Consider the following 16,616-nt stretch of genomic DNA (forward strand, 5'->3'; position numbering starts at 1 on the left):
GGAGGGGCCTGCAGGGAACAGCGCGCTCCAGCTAATAGAATGCCAGCCTATGTTACTATTAATCCTCACCAGTTGTGGGGATGAGGATAATGTTTTTTAATAAGACAACTTTTCTTTTTACATATTAAAGAACAAAGTTTGGCTCTAGGATTGCTCTTTTATATGTAATAGACACAATGTGATATCCAAGTATGTAGCTAATATTGCAATACGGGCAGTTGCATCTGCTGACGTCATATTTTTGTTACTTATTTTACATATTCTTTAATAAACTCGGAATGATAAAAAAAAGAAAAAGAAAAAAAAAAAGTGTTCACCTAAAATGTACCAAACCCTAGTGATCTCTTTACTCTGTTATCTTTGGGTGGATATCAGAAGAAAAAAACAGCGCTCCTTACTCCTTAAACATCCATGGCTAAATGGCTGTGCTCAGGCACAGATTGTGGTCCGCTGAAGAAAGGAAGATGGCAGGCATCATGGTCAAGTGTAGCAAGACATCAGCTTAAAGCTTTATGCACAATGGAAATCTTTACAGCTTCTGGCGTTTTTTCCTGCAGCCAGTAAACTCCCCAGCATGTTATCCTATGTGTCCATGCACACATAAGCTGTTATCAGCGGTTTTTGGTAGGGGTGTTTTCTGGTTGGAAAAAACCCAGGAGTAGTGGGTTTTAAGAAGGGTTTTTCAGCTGTAAAAAAATGCTCTAACTAAAAGATAAAAGCTGAAAAACGTGGCCATTCTGAGTTTTTGAGCCGTAAGCTTTTCTGGGAGTATAGCTTTGCTAAAAAACGCTACAGCTAAAAAACGCTGAAAAACACAACTGCAAAACTCATTCTGCAGCTACAGCTTTCTACAGCTAATGATAGCAGTGTTTTTATAACATCCAGTGTGCAGGAGGCCTTAAGTGGAATTAAAGGTTTGGCTTTGCATTGGTTTTGCACAGAGCAGCCCAATCCTCTTCTTCTCGGGTTCCCCACCAGAGCTCCTGGCTCCTCCCCGTTGACCAGTGCCCCCAATAGCAAGGCGCTTGCTTTGGAGGCAGTGGAGTGTGCTTGCTCCCGAGCCCTGTTCCATGCGTACATAATACACATAAAGCCATCTCACACCCCCCCGCTCGTTCTCCTCATTGGCTCACTGGCTGTAATTGACACAATGGCTGCCGCTGCTGCCTCAGCCAATGAGGAAAGGGAGTCCCGGGACAGCCAAGGCATTCGTGCACATCACTGGATCACTGAGGGCTCAGGGGAATATTAGGGAGAGGAGGTAGGGAGGGCAACACACAGAAGGTTTTTTACCTTCATGCATAGAATCTTCCAACAGGAGAAGTTTCCCAAGACTGTCAGAAAGGCGAATATTGTACCTAACCACAAGGGTAGCAGGGGAGAAGCTGGCAATTACAGGCCAGTATTGTAATTAAATTAACGGAATCACTCCTTAAAAGAAAAATCAATGATAGCTTAAAAATCACACAACTTGCTGGACCCAAAGCAGCATGGATTTCCTGAAATCAAATCTTGTCAGACTAATCTGACTATAGAGCAATAAAAGTGCAGTGCTAATTAATAAAGAGATTAAAACAATGCAATCTCAACAACTCCAAAGTGGGTTTGAAAGTGTACAAACACCAAACAGTCCATACATTGTCCTCATCAAGACTCCAAAGTGTGGTGAATGATGTCAAACAAGCTGGAACGTGTCTTCCACCAACAGTGACCAGGCATAGCTGCTTACCAAATAGCCATGACCACTGCAAAAGAGCGGTCAAAATAACAGAAAAACATCAATATTCAGGGCCAAACTGCAGGTAGAATGAATCTTCCACTCCAGCTCAATTCCTTCAATAGCTGAATCAAATCACTCCCGGTACAGAATGAATCTCCCAAGACAGAGATCAAAAAGGAAACAAAAGCCTCTAATAGTGTATAGTATGTTCTAAAAACAATAATGCAACACACAGTGCAGCAGCAAAAAAACACCTGTGGTGCTCAGTACATCTGACTTAATTTTTGACTTTATCACAAATGTCTTGGAAAAGGCTGGTGCTGTGGACATGGCCCATCTTGATTTCAGCAAAGCATTGTATAGACTTCCACATAACTCTCATAAAAAAAAGTTGTTCAAGCTAGGACCTAACCCTTGGGTGATTCAGTGGACACGTAGCTGGCTAAAGGACAGAAGAGTGAACAGAGACCAGTCATTAGTGATGTGCCAAAACGCTCTGTACTAAGGCCTATTCTATTAAAGTGGATGTAACGCCTCTCATATACCCAGTAAAGTGAACAGCCTCAGAGATTAAACAAATCTCTGCACAAATCTCTGCATAAGTTTTACATGTATATATGCAGTCTTCTCTTGTCTACACCCCTTTAAAAGAATTGTGTTAAAAAATATTTCTTCATCTGTCAGCAGCACAGGGGAGGGGGCGGAGAGGCTGCAGTTAGTGTGTAAGAGCTGATTGGAGGAAAGGAACACCCCCCCCCCCCCCTCCACACAGCAGAACTGTGTTCTGAATAGACAGGTTCTGTTCTGAGCTCTACCTCCAAACACAAATGTATCATGTGTCCAGAAAACTTCTCAGAAGTGACTCCTGCTGATCACAGAGGAACAAAGTACTAGAGAGACAGGACACTTAGAGCTTTGGAGAGAGAAAAGTAAACACTACAGAAATATGTGCTTAGATCAGATTCCATAACTGAGGTTTGTAACCACTTTAATTCTGTGTGTAAGTGATATGACACAATTTGGTGGGTAAGATTTTTGCTTTTTGCTTACGCCACAAAAGTGTGCAATAGGGGTGATATTCCTGGAGGTGTCTGGTAAATGTAACGTATATCTTGATATTACTGGAGGAGTGGTTAAAGCAGTAGAAACCGAAGAATCCTTTGACAGAGTATATATACAATATTGGGGTACAGTGTTGCCCAGAACCAGATAAGGAATGGGGGTGCTATTTTCAGATTATTGCAAAATGAGCAAACAGTGTGGCCATGCAGTAGGAAAGCTAACCAGAATTCAGGGTTCTATCACTAGAGGAATTACCAGCAAGGAGTAGGAGGCCCCGATTTTCCCATATGGATCTTAAGCTGGACCTCATTTAGAATACTGTGACCTAGCCTACAAAAAGATATTAATAAAATACAGCAAGTCCAGAGATGGGCAACAAAAATAATGAAAGGTCTGAGGGATAAAACATATCTGGAGAGTCTTCAGAAACTTAAAATGTCCAGTCCTGAGGAAAGAAAGGTAAGGAGAGACATACATGAAAACTTTAAACACATTAAAAGTGTGAATAGGGTTTAGGAGAGTTTTTCTACATGAAACTAACATCAAGAACAAGGGAACGTGATTTAGCAGAGCAGTTCAAAACGAATCATCATAAGTATTATATTAAGAATTAGTAGTCGATGCTTGGAATAGATTTTCAGCAGAGGTAGTAATTCAGTCAACAGTAAGCAAATGCTGCTCTGCTGGCTGTCAGAACACCTGAACAGTGCCTGCATCTGACTGAATTTAAGCTCTGTTCAGACAACTGTTCTAACAATCTCCTATGGCAAGACTAAAATGATCAACTTGGAGCGGTGCCAGCAGGGTCACACATTGTTTGTATTTCGCTTGAGCCAGCAGAATATCAAAATCCTGATTGAAATTTTTCAAGAGACTGCCAAAACCAAGGGAAAAAAAAAATAGTGGAGGAAGATCTCTATGCCAACATCTTATCAAGATGTACTCAAATCACCACTGGGATGAATCAAATATATAAAGCAAGGACTGAAATAGACACCCTAATAAAATGAGACCTCTCTGAAAAAAGTTTGGACCTCGAGTTGGACAGCTTCCATTCTTTAGTGGGGAACAATACAAGACTTACACATAGAGGTAAGAAGAATCTAAAGAAAATCCTTGCTTTAAAGGGGTTGTAAAGGTAAATTTTTTATTTGCTACATAGGTTCCTTTAAGCTAGTGCCTTGTTGGTTCACTTACCTTTTCCTTTGATTTCCCTTCTAAATGTTTTTTTGCTTTGTCTGAATATCTCACTTCCTGTTTCTCCTCAGTAAACTTCTCACCATCATCCGAGCTGGTGGTTAGTCAGCCAGAACAGCTTACTGAACAGCTTACTGAGGAGGAACAGGAAGTGAGAAATTCAGACAAAGAAAACAAAGAAAAAAAACATTTAGAAGGGAAATCGAAGGAAAAGATAAGTGAACCAACAATGCACTAGCTTAAAGGAACCTATGTAGAAAATAAAAAAATTACCTTTACAACCCCTTTAAGATGGTGTTACATATGACTTTTCTTCATAAAAGAGCCAGATAATTTCCACAGATATGGAGAAGGCCTGCATCATGTGGCTTGTAAAAGCTTATTAGAATGATGGATAAGTCAAAATATTAAACAGGAATCCAAACTTCGAGGAACTGAAGCACTGAACTTGGTAAATACGGTACTCAAAAAAACAGCCAAGACAAAAGAGTAGAATGACAAACTGATAACGAAGAATTGATTTTGCCAAAGAAACTGATTCCCAAGTACTGATGTTTAGTGCAAAAAAATTGGTACATGAAGATCCAGGTATGCCATAAAAATGTTCCTTTTGTTCATCTTAAACGTTCAGTCAGTAAGAAACTTGTTTACGCACCTATAATTAATGTTGGCTAGGTAAATCTGATAGTGAAGTGTAAAAATGATTATTTCTGTGATCTCATGCAGTGACAGAATGCAGACATCTCCTTCAAGATGGATAGGAATCGCAAGCAAGGGACCTACCACCCTATGCAGCAAAGAAGACAAATACAAGTGAGGTGCAAAGCAAGTACCAAGTAAAAAATGTTTCCCCACTGGCAAAATAATTTCCTTTAGAGCCTTCCATGGACAGGCCCTTCCGTTAACCATCCCTGTTGAACGAGAAGAAAAAAAACTGAGGACTTGGTAGGCCACCCCCATCAAATCATTCTCTGGCAGCTATTACCTTTTGTACCACCACCCCCTCCCTTTAGAATGTAAGCTCCACGAGCAGGGCCCTCCTGTACCTTTTGTTTTGTACTGTAATTGTGTTGTCCCCCCTATACATTGTAAAGCGCTGCGTAAACTGTTGGCGCTATATACATCGTTATTAATAATAATAATAATAATAGGTGAGGTATTTAAGCTCTTTCACTCCCTGTCACTTAATAGAGGGACATTGACATTCTCCAGGTAGTTTATGATGTGGATAACATTGAAACACACCACCAAAATGATATTACTAGTTGTATATTAAAAATATTGCACAAGGATTCTGAAAATCCTTTTGTTCTGAACTAATTATTCCACATTACTGCTGTGACCACTTTGTGTAAGGAATTACAGAGAACATGGGCTTCCTGGACAGGCAGATAAGCACTAACCAGGACATTTCTCCTCTAACATACAGCATTGTATCGCTTCAGAACTTCATCTATCCTAATTTTATCACTCTATTTATGGAACCCCCAAAATGTCATCAACTGTTAAATATGGGAGCATAAAAAAAAAAAAAAGAAATCATGCATTAAAAGTCATTCTACATGCTTTAAAATACCAGACAAAGATGGGAGCCCCTTACATTCCTAAATACTATAAAGCTACAATCCTAGCTCATATTAAACAGTGGTGGATCCCCGATTCTACTAAACTTTGGGGCATAAAAAGGGGTTAAATGGTTAGAACATCGACCTAGGAGCACAAGGGTCGTCTGCTCGAATCCCAACCATGGCACTACCTCCACAGAGTTTGCATGTTCTCCCTGTGACTTTGTGCGTTTCCTCCGACACTCCAAAGACATGCTGGTAGGTTATCTGGCTATTGTCTAAATTGGCCCTAGTATGTGTATGTATGAATGTGCATTAGGGACCTTAGATTGTAAGCTCCTTGAAAGCAGGGACTGGTGTGAATGTACAATATACTATATATGTATGCGTTAATTGATAACGCTATACAAGTACCTGTAAGAAAATAAACTTTGGCTAGATATATACCATAACACTGCGCAATAGTCAACAATAAAAGAAGCCTGAGAAAGCAAGACTGAAAACAAGGCTGCTAACACGCTAAAACTGGGATCCTTTTAGCTCAGAAGACGTCAAGAATGTAAAGTGTAAGCGCCAAGCATATATAGATATAACCCTGAGAATTAATAAAACCTGAAAATGAAATTTGAAAAAAAACAGTACTGTGTACATATACCTATAACAGGCACATACAACGTGACCCAAAATGTGAGAATATCACAACATGTATAGAAAAAAAGATGAATATATAAACATTAACACTTATATATCTATAAAGCTAAACATATAAATATATATCATCTTAACAGAAAAGTCCCACTTTACTGTGACATAACCCCGAAAAAAAGGGGATAACAAAAAAAGTGTGCAGTGAGCATATAAAAAAAAAAAGTGAAAAAACACTAAAGTTCATAGATCAATAAAAAAAAAGCGTATAAAGTGTGAGTCCCAATAAACTTCGGTGTCCACAAACGTCTCACTTTACTGTGACCAGAAGTAACTTCACCCAGTGTAGCTCCCACCACCTTAAGAAGCACAGGCTTACCAGATGGACATGACCCGGATAGACATATGCCTAGGGGGTCAATCTGGGTCATCTGGGGTGGGCCTAGGAGCCCACCCCAGATGATGACCTGTAGGTCGAAACGCATCGGGAGGAATCCGCCACTGCCTATTTATCCTCTGACATGCTTATTGATTACAATGGAAATGTGAGTTTGATATTTTATTTCTATTAAAGCCATCTTTTAAAAACGTTATTACGCTATGTCGGCTCTACCTTTTTACTTTCATGCCTGAATTGTTACTGGAGCTGTCTATATACACAAAAACGGTGATCACACGCAGCCTGTCACACTGAATGAATCGTTCATGTTTGGACTTCCCCTAAGTTGGAACGCTGAATCTAAAGTCCCAGTTACTGGGATTACAAGCTATTATTGACCCCCTAGGCATATGTCTATCCGGGTCATGTCCATCTGGTAAGCCTGTGCTTCTTAAGGTGGTGGGAGCTACACTGGGTGAAGTTACTTCTGGTCACAGTAAAGTGAGACGTTTGTGGACACCGAAGTTTATTGGGACTCACACTTTATACGCTTTTTTTTTTATTGATCTATGAACTTTAGTGTTTTTTCACTTTTTTTTTTATATGCTCACTGCACACTTTTTTTGTTATCCCCTTTTTTTCGGGGTTATGTCACAGTAAAGTGGGACTTTTCTGTTAAGAAAATAAACTTTGGAAGGAAATTTTTCTCTCATCTTAATTTTGTTGAAGTCACACACACCAATAAATTCTTCCTGGATACCACCACTGCGACACACATGTAAACCTTGTAAAACTTGTAAACTGTAAACCTTTTACAACCACTTTTGCCTACAGGTAAGCCTATAATAAGGATTACCTGTAGGTACCTTGAATTTCTCCTAAACGTGTACAGTTTGACATATTCACTGTAAACGCATGTGCCGAAATCACATGCGCACTGAAGAAATGGCTCGTACGTGCCATTTTTTCAGCTGCTGTGCCATGACTGGCATGCGCGGGAGTGACATCATCGCGGCTCAAACCAATCACAGCGCCAGAGCCCACAAACCCAGAAGTAACATTACCCCTTGTCTATTCTTCTTTCAGTTCAGAATACATTGTTCTATTTTTTCTGGCCGTTTCATTGAGCCTATACTGATTGTTGGATATATTACAGAAAAATTCTATGCAACTGTAGTAGTACATGCCAAAATATCTAGCTTTATGTTTAAAGTTAAATGATGCAACATTTTTTTTGTAACTCTTTCTGCAATATACAAAAAAGAACTATAGTGAAAAGAGGAATACTTTTATATGGTTGTTTTTGTTATGTGTATTGCTTAGTATGAACTTGCAGACCTTATTTTTTGGGAAGTGAACCATTTACAGTAAAGGTGGTTGTAAAGACAGGTTTTTTTTTATCTTAATGCATTCTATGCATTAACATAAAAAGCCTTCTGTGTGTAGTGGTCTCCCCAGCACCCCCTAATACTTACCTGAGCCCCATCTCTGTCCACGAGTCCCTTGGCCTTCCGAGACACTACCTACTGATTGGCTGAAACACAACAGCGGCGCCACTGGCTCCCACATCTGTCAATCAAAGTCAAAGTCAGTTAGCCAATCACTGAGAGAGGGGGTTGGGCTGAACGGCAGCTCCATGTCTAAATGGACACACTGAGCTGCAGCATGAGTACCCCCATAGCAAGCTTCTTGCTGTGGGGGCACTCAACAGGAGGGAGTGGTCAGGAGCATCGAAGAGGGATCCCAGAGGAGGAGGATCCAGACAGCTCTGTGCAAATCCACTGCACAGAGGAGGTAAGTATAACATGTTTGTTATTATTATTTTTATTTTTTTAAACAAGACTTTACAAAAATTGTAAAATAGGTTACCCAAAACCGAACCAACTCTAAAGCTACTAGCAGCCACATTCTAAAACAAATTTATCTAACCCTGTGAAGCATAAAAAAATAGCTATACATTACTTCTGCAGCTGGTCAGGTACCATGCTGAGCTGTCAGTGGCTGTAAGAAGCAGGTTCAGTGTGTAGGCATGTGCAGGAGAGGCAGTCGATAACAGAAGCCCCATAGTAAGTCTATGGATGATGTCACTTCCCAGCCATTGTCAGTTCTTACCTTCACACATCTGCTTAAGAAAAGGTATGTACAGTAATACCTCAGATTGCGAGTAATGCGGTTAACAAGCGTTTTGCAATATTAGCCATTATTTTTTAAAAATCCTGACTCGGTTTGCGAGCGTTGTCTCACAAAACAAGCAGGATTCAAGCTTCTGCGGTGTGCAATCCCACATTTGGCCAGAGGCGCGGGGGCGCCGATGACACTTGGAGCCACTCGCAAACATTCCACTCCCCAGTGTTTCGGAGTGCATCCGAGCGGTTTCCGAGTGTCTCCGGTACCCCCCCACTTCTGGCCACATGGGGTACTGCATACAATAGAAGTCACTGTGGAACAAATTATCTGAGTTTCCATCGACTTCTATGGGGAAACTCGCTTTGATATACGAGTGCTTTGGATTACAAGCATTCTACTGGAACAAATTATGCTTGTAGTCCAAGGTACCACTGTATAGGGCTAGATAGATTAGGTTTACAAAGTGGCTGTGAGTAGGTTTAGCGCTGGTTAGATTTAGGGTGAACTTCTACTTTAACTCATCCTGAATCTTTGCTCCTAGTTTCAACCCTAGAATATCACATTGTGAAGAACAAGCTGTGAAATACAACAGATTTTATTATTTTTTTCTAATCCAAACTCTTGTATTGATAATAAAGACCAGGACAGGGAATTATTTTATAATTTTTTGTACGGCTGCGGAAAGTAACGATTAATTGCTCGATTAATCGTTAATTTCTTTGATCGATCAAAATAATTTTGATCAAGGACGATCCGCGGATTGAGCGCCGCGATCTCACCCATAGGAAAGGCCGCGGCTCCGGTCTAGCTCCGGAGCAGCGCCCATCTTGGTCCACCCGGCGGTGGCCTAGTAGCGGCGCGATGACGTCATCATCACCTGCCTGCTTGTGCCGTCTACTCTGCTATTCCGGACAGAGCGGACAATCGGATATGTGAATAATATTACGGTATGGGGGCAGATGTGGACATTACAGTATGGGGGCAGATGTGGATATTTTCTTAAAGTTTAATTTAAAAAAATTGTAAAAACTGTATGTGCGTTATAATTAATCAAAAATTAGTCGATTAAAAAAATAGATTAATAGAACAGGAAAATTTGAATCAGTAACAGCCCTATTTTTTGTGTTACAATACATATCCCTCTTTTTTTAAAGGATGTACATTTTTGCATAGAACTACCAGACAAGAAGGATAAATAGATAGAACATCCAAACCAACATGAAGTGTAACAATACATGTATACAAAACAGTGCAAAAATAATTCACTAAGTAGGCAAGTAAGATGAGTGGTACACAATGATCAACATCTCAGAGGTTACTAACCAAAAAATACAACAGTTTTTCACTTATACTTTTCTGTTGGAGATTTCGGGAACACAAATGTGAGGTTTTTACAAACATTCCACAGAACAGCTGAACTTGTGCAGTAATATTCTGTAGTTTAATTTCAACGTAAATGAGGCTGACTTACTGTTACTGTAGCAGGTTGCAAGCACATTCCTGTCTGCTGGGCTAGCACCGATTTGCCAGATTTCCCCTGCATGGTGCAGTAGAACATTCTTATTGATAATATTATTCTCATCATCAAAGTCTATAACGTGTATCTAAACATAAGAAGGTAAACATTTATAAAACTTGGAAATATAAACAGTAGAACTTAACTTTAGCATTGATGTATGCCAAGGGTAATAAAAAAATATTAACATACAAGTAAATTTGCCATATAAATCCAAACATTTGATACTATACACGGTTAAAGTGGTTGTAAACCCTTTACAACCACTTTAACCTATAGGTAAGCCTAGATTAAGGCTTACCTGTAGGTGCTTGAAATATCTTCCAGACCTGCTTAGTCTAGGAGATATTTGCAAACCGCCGTATGGCTATTTCTTCTGTGCCGGAGTTAGAAAGGGCACGCTGTGCCGTTTCTAGCTCGGGTCATGCAGTTACAGGTGGCTCCCATGACCATACGCGGGAGTGACGTCAAGTGACTCCGGCCAGCCACAGAGCCGGAGTTCATGGCCGCTAGCTACTAGCCAGGAAGACGGGGACATTGTGGGCTTCTCCTGCAGGTAAGTGTCACATAATGGGCTACTATGCAATGCATAGTAGCCCATTATGCTTTACCTTTGCAGGGAAACAAAGAGGAAGTAACACCTATCAGGGTTTACTTCCGCTTTAACACAGGCTATTCTAACTGCGGGAACTGAAGTTTTGACTCCATCATTATTCCATAGAACATCATTTCTCAACCTTTTCAACATGGAGGAACCCTGGAAATAACCTTCTGGTCTCAGTGAACACCTACTAAAAATGACTACAACTCATGATACATTAGTGTGATGGCAAGTGGGAAGAATTCCCCCTTACAGATAGTTACAAGGATCAGTGGTATCAGTGGGAGCAATGATCATATCTCAAGGAACCCCTAGCAACCTATGGAGGAACCCTGGTGAGAAACCCTGCCATAGAACGTAAACAGATGGGTAATGGTGATTTGGGCTAAAAGGAACCAAGCCAGTGTTAAGCACAGCAGAGTCTTCTCAAAACAAAATGGTAGGTATTCAGCAATTGAGGTACTCCAACCTTCTTGCTCTGAGTGAAGTGCCCGATTCTAATACTAGGAGTAATGCTAATGTTACATAAGCAGCATGGTAGCAATGCAACTACTATTTGGGTAAGAACATTTTGGCAATGACAAACTACATATTGTATTTCTCTTTGTAAAGGTAAGGTCTCTCTTTTAAAGGTATACAGTGTAACCCTTAAGAAGAAAAGTGTGTGTCTTGCATAAGAAACAGTAGTTGGTCAGATACACATTAATTGTTTTTCATTTTTTTCACAAGCTGTGAATTAAGAAAATGAGTGCACATGGACTTTATCTTTCCTTAAAATTGTGCAGCATAACCATTGGAGGTCCACAATATAGAGAAAAACATTCACAGGCATTGGTCCCCATGTCGATGGAACATTAAAGAGGAAGTAAACCCTCCTAAACATGTTTAGCTTGTTAGATAATACTTTTCTCAGGCAGCTGATCGCTGCCTGAGAAAGTGAACTTACTTGTCACATTTTCGTAAAAACCGCCGTTTACATTTCCGTGACGTCAGCCGCGCTTGCGCAGTGTGGTCGTGCGAATGCGGCGTATACTGTATTGCCGACTTTCATCTTCCTGCCTCTCTGCCTTTTTTTAATACGAGGCATTCTCCTCATTGCGGCAGAGAAGTCTCGCGTTGTAAAGCTATCCCTGCTCTTCCTGACACTCCCCCTTGTGACTGAAGACGTCAAGCAGGGGAATGAATCATAGAGCAGAGGAGAGGAGAGCAGAGCAGAGCAGAGCTTGTTGTGACTGTTTACTATATTGGTCACATGCTTTGTTGCCTTAGTAACGGCAACCGAGATCGAGGCTTGGTTAGGATTTCTATTGACGCTACGGCGCATGCGCGAGATTTCCGGAGTGAAATCTAACTAAGGGCGGAAATGACGTCCGGAAAGGACGTCAAAGCCAGGATTTGAAATGGCGCGGGCGATACCCGGAAGGGAGATAGTTTGGAAACGATAAAAAAAAGGTATTTACAGCGCTCGTTTTGAGAAATAACATATATAGGATGAAGGCTGATGTACAGTATTAGAGTAACAGTAGAAAATTGGAATTTTTTTGGGCGGGTTTACTTCCTCTTTAACCAACAATGCCCATTTCATAGCTAGCTGCATACACACTAATAACAGTCAGACCGGGTTCTTACCAACAAATTTACGTATATTGTAATAATCAAATAATCAAAAATGTGTCACATTGTCAGCATGACATATTAACTGATGCTGCTAAATTTTGTCTGGGCATCTATGCACCAATGACCTCTGCACCTTCCCCTCCCAAGCATACACAGATCACCCCCATACTTTAAAAAACACTCACTGGACCCCACTAGTCTGAAAAACGTATGACCCATCTCCTTGCTACCATTTATCTCTAAACTTTTAGAACTCTTAGTCTACAACCATCTGGGCCCCTACCCACAGGACAGCAACCTTTTTGACACTTTAAGCTCTGGCTTTCACGTGTAGCACTCCATAGAAACTGCCCTATTAAAACTTACTAACTGCTTAAACCAATGGCCACTACTCCATACTCTTGCCATTAGAGCTTTCTGTGGCCTTTGATACTGTTGACCACCCACTCCTCCTCAATAAACATTCCTTTAGCCTCCAAGATTCTGCTCTTTCCTGGTTTTCCTCCCATCACAGCACACCTTCAGTGTTACCTACAACTCGGTCTCCTCCTTCCCACTTCCTGTAAGGGTTTCCCCAAGGTTCTCTTCTTGGACTCCTCCTCTTCTTGAAGGACCCCTTCTCTTCTCAACCTACACCTTCTCTCTTGGTCATTTGAAACCTTCCACAACTTCCAATACCATCTCTATGTTGATGACATCCAAATCCTATCTACTCCCCTTACTTCAGTCTCCTTTTGCATTACTCTTACAAACCGGCATAGCAGCATGGATGTTAAACCGCTTCCTCAAACTATATCTTTCTAAAGCCGAGCTTGTAAAAAAAAAAAAAAAAGCCCCGTCCATGCCCTTCTTTCTGACTTTTCCGTCAAGAACCATGCAAATACCAGTCTCTCCCTTCATACCAGTGTACTAGGTGTAATCCTAGACTCTGACCTGTTCTTTCAGCCCCAAGTGGACCTACTGTCAAAAGCTTGTAGACTTCACCTTCGTAAAGTCTCTAAAATGTGCTCCCTTTTTAACTAATGAAACCACCAAGCTACTCATTCACTCCCTTGTTATTTCTTGCCTTGACTATTGCAACTTCCTTCTCATAAGCCTACCTCTATCCATTTGGCTTTTTGGTTTCTTGTACTAATAAATATTGGGTAATGCACTAGACATTTTCACCCTCCTGTGTGTATTTCTTTGTAGCCCCTTAACTCTATCATGAATGCTGCCAGATTCATCTACTTCACCAACCACACAGTCTCTGCCACTCCTTTCTGCCAATACCTCCACTAGCTTCTGAATGCCCAGCAAATCAAAATGCTAACATACACAGCCATTTAAAACCCTGTCCCAAGCTACAATACTAATCTTCAAAATAACACCCAAACCATCCTCTGTGCTCCTTGCAAGACCTCCTGCTCTCTTACTCCCTTGTTTCCTCCTCCCATGCTTGTCTCCAGTTCTTCTCCAGAGCCTCTTCCATCCCCTGGAGCTCTCTAATCTGTCAGGCTATCTCCTCTCAGGGAAGCTTATCCCCCAGCTACCTAACAACTGAACTTTGAAATCTTCCACCAGCTCATCTCATGAAGGGGTTACACTAGCAAAAAACAGCTACTAGGAAAAATTGTAAGACAATGTTATATAGATATTTAAAAGGTGACCAAGATTTGTTGCCCCAATAAAAATATAAAATACGGCTACAACCGCGTTAAAAAAATATGTACTATATTTTCATTGTTTATTATATTGCTAATATATTTCGCAAAAAAATGAAGGAACTTTGCTCCCCCTCCCTCTCAAACTCACATTCTCATCATAGTATGACCTAGTTTCTACAGTCATGATTCTCAGAAAGCTGGCTTCTGTCTCCGTCTCTGTTTTATACACAGCACATACTCATTTTTTCTTTTAAAGTTGAAAACCCCTTTAGCAGAAGGACAATCAATGCACAGTTTGTCAAGCTGTAGGTCAGCTGTGCCAATAGGTTTGTTTGGGGTCTAGCAAATGCCTAGCAAATAAAGGAGGTGACCATGAGCATAACAAAATTGCATTGTACTGTATATATTCGTACCCAAATGAAAAAAAAATAAAGTGCTGATGAGCACAATAACCTTCAACATCCCTATTTCATCACTGGTCACAAAAGTATTTAGGGCTTCTTTTGTGTTGCACCCGTCTTATTGAGTTCCCTTTTAGAGATGGTATTGAAAATCTCAAAGCTCCTATTACCACCACATATTCTCAGTTCCCTGAGACAGAGAATTCCTTGTGACCAAATAAATGTTTTTGGAAAACAAACTAGGTTTAGGGTTTATTTAATTGAAATATATATATATATATATATATATATATATATATATATATATATATATATTTCAATGTATTAAAATAATTTGCATGAATAAACTAAATAACACTAAACATTCCCTATTTCACATATCATTTTATTACATCTGTTAATGGAATAAGAAGAACAAGTGTAATGAACTCATTTGACCAAATAAACTAAAACAAGGTAAACCTGTCACAAGCCTGAGCAATTCAAATGGCGCATATGATGAAAAATATATATGCCGAGCTGATCTTCAATGAAAACTGTCTGCACCTTTGAGCACTCAATTGAGGGATATAAAGAATTTAAAATATTGCAAACCTAGACTTTTGCTGAAAAAGTCAAGCCGGACCCTGTCCAATGCCCCCTAAGCCTTGACATTGGTCAGTGAGACCACTCTTCACATTAGGTATATATGAGTGTCATTTAGTTTTCCAATACCAGTTAACATTTAGCTAGCCTAATTTACTATGTATCTTAATCAATTCTTTTTTTTTTTCTTTTTTTTTTTTTAATAGAATACTTTTAAGTTTTTCTAATCCTTTGATGACTAGGTCATGTGTGTTGAAACAACTGCTTATAGTCTGTGTGACAAGGTGACAACAAGATGTGTAACATCAGCAGGACGTTTCATGAAAGCTGCCTATTACATATTGAAAAATAGGATTTTTTGTACTCGCCGTAAAATCCTTTTCTCTGTAATTCACCGACCGACACAGCTCCTCCCTTAGCCATTGGGTTGTTATGCCCACCACTAGGAGAATACTAGGCATTAGTTATGTAACACTCAGAACACTTTAGTTCCGCCCAGGGGGCGGTCCCTTGGGCAACAACCCTCCAGCCTGCCATGCAGTCATCAGTACATCAACAAGCAATATAACGTAAAGAGAAAAAGGAGGGGTGGGTGCTGTGTCGGTCGGTGAATTACAGAGAAAGGTATTTTATGGGGAGTACAAAAAAATCCTACTTTCTCTTATATTCACCGACCGACACAGCTCCTCTCTTAGCCATTGGGACGTCCCCAAGCAGTGCCAAACAAGGGTTGGGAAAACAGCATCCACCATGGCAAGTGGGAACAGAGAGAAGAGAGGGAGGTGAGGGACGCCCAAATCGACCTCCCAGGGAATGCCCAGCTGCTCAGCCACGCAGAGGCAGGGAGAGCTGTACTTACCAGTTCTGAAGAGCTGGGAGACATTCCATCACAGACCCACTCACTGATCAGTACAGAGTAGCTGCTGGCCTGGCATACTGTGACGCAGACATCTGTAGTCCAATCATATGTATGCCCCGGAGCATAAAAGCTCACGACCACCTCTGGAGCTGAGGTTTCGTCATGGCCTGCCTAGCGCGCAGCTGCGGCCTGCACATGCTCGATGGCTGGACTAGGGAGGCTACAAGGATAAGAGTATACAGCCCGTCACCCAGCCGGCTGTTGATAGCAGATCACAGGATCTATCACCTTGCGCAAAAAGTCAAGCTTCTGCAGAAAAAAGCACGGACTGATGGGCCCGCAGGGTTCCTAGGTCCTTCTCTTTCACTAGGCAAAATAAAACTGATGACTACATGGCAGGCTGGATGGTTGTTGCCCAAGGCACAGCCCCCTGGGCAGAACTAAAGAGTTCTGAGGGTTACATAACAACTAATGCCTAGTATTCTCCTAGTGGTGGGCATAACAACCCAATGGCTAAGGGAGGAGCTGTGTCGGTCAGCGATTATAAGAGAAATTACATTATAATGTTAAAACTATGAAGTTTAGTGATTGGATTTTTAAAACAGTTATGGAGACTTAGGAGGGGGCAATGTAAAGCTTTAATTTGTGAGGAAGAGTCCAAATTTGCATATAACTTCAGTACCACCATCTCTTAAA

General features: G+C 40.7%; 1 protein-coding gene across 1 annotated transcript in view; it reads right to left on the bottom strand.

Annotated features, from left to right (window-relative positions):
• EIPR1 (EARP complex and GARP complex interacting protein 1) overlaps positions 1–16,616 on the bottom strand; it is a 364,672-nt gene that overhangs the window by 282,121 nt on the left and 65,935 nt on the right. Inside the window, exon 3 of the mRNA XM_077488730.1 lies at positions 10,167–10,299. Within this exon, the coding sequence (XP_077344856.1) occupies positions 10,167–10,299 (133 nt within the window). The remainder of the gene's footprint in view (positions 1–10,166; positions 10,300–16,616) is intronic.

The sequence above is a fragment of the Lithobates pipiens genome, unplaced genomic scaffold (assembly GCF_037356315.1).
Source record: "Lithobates pipiens isolate NorthernLeopardFrog02 unplaced genomic scaffold, aLitPip1_a1.2 Scaffold_18, whole genome shotgun sequence".
Taxonomy (NCBI): Eukaryota; Metazoa; Chordata; class Amphibia; order Anura; family Ranidae; genus Lithobates; species Lithobates pipiens.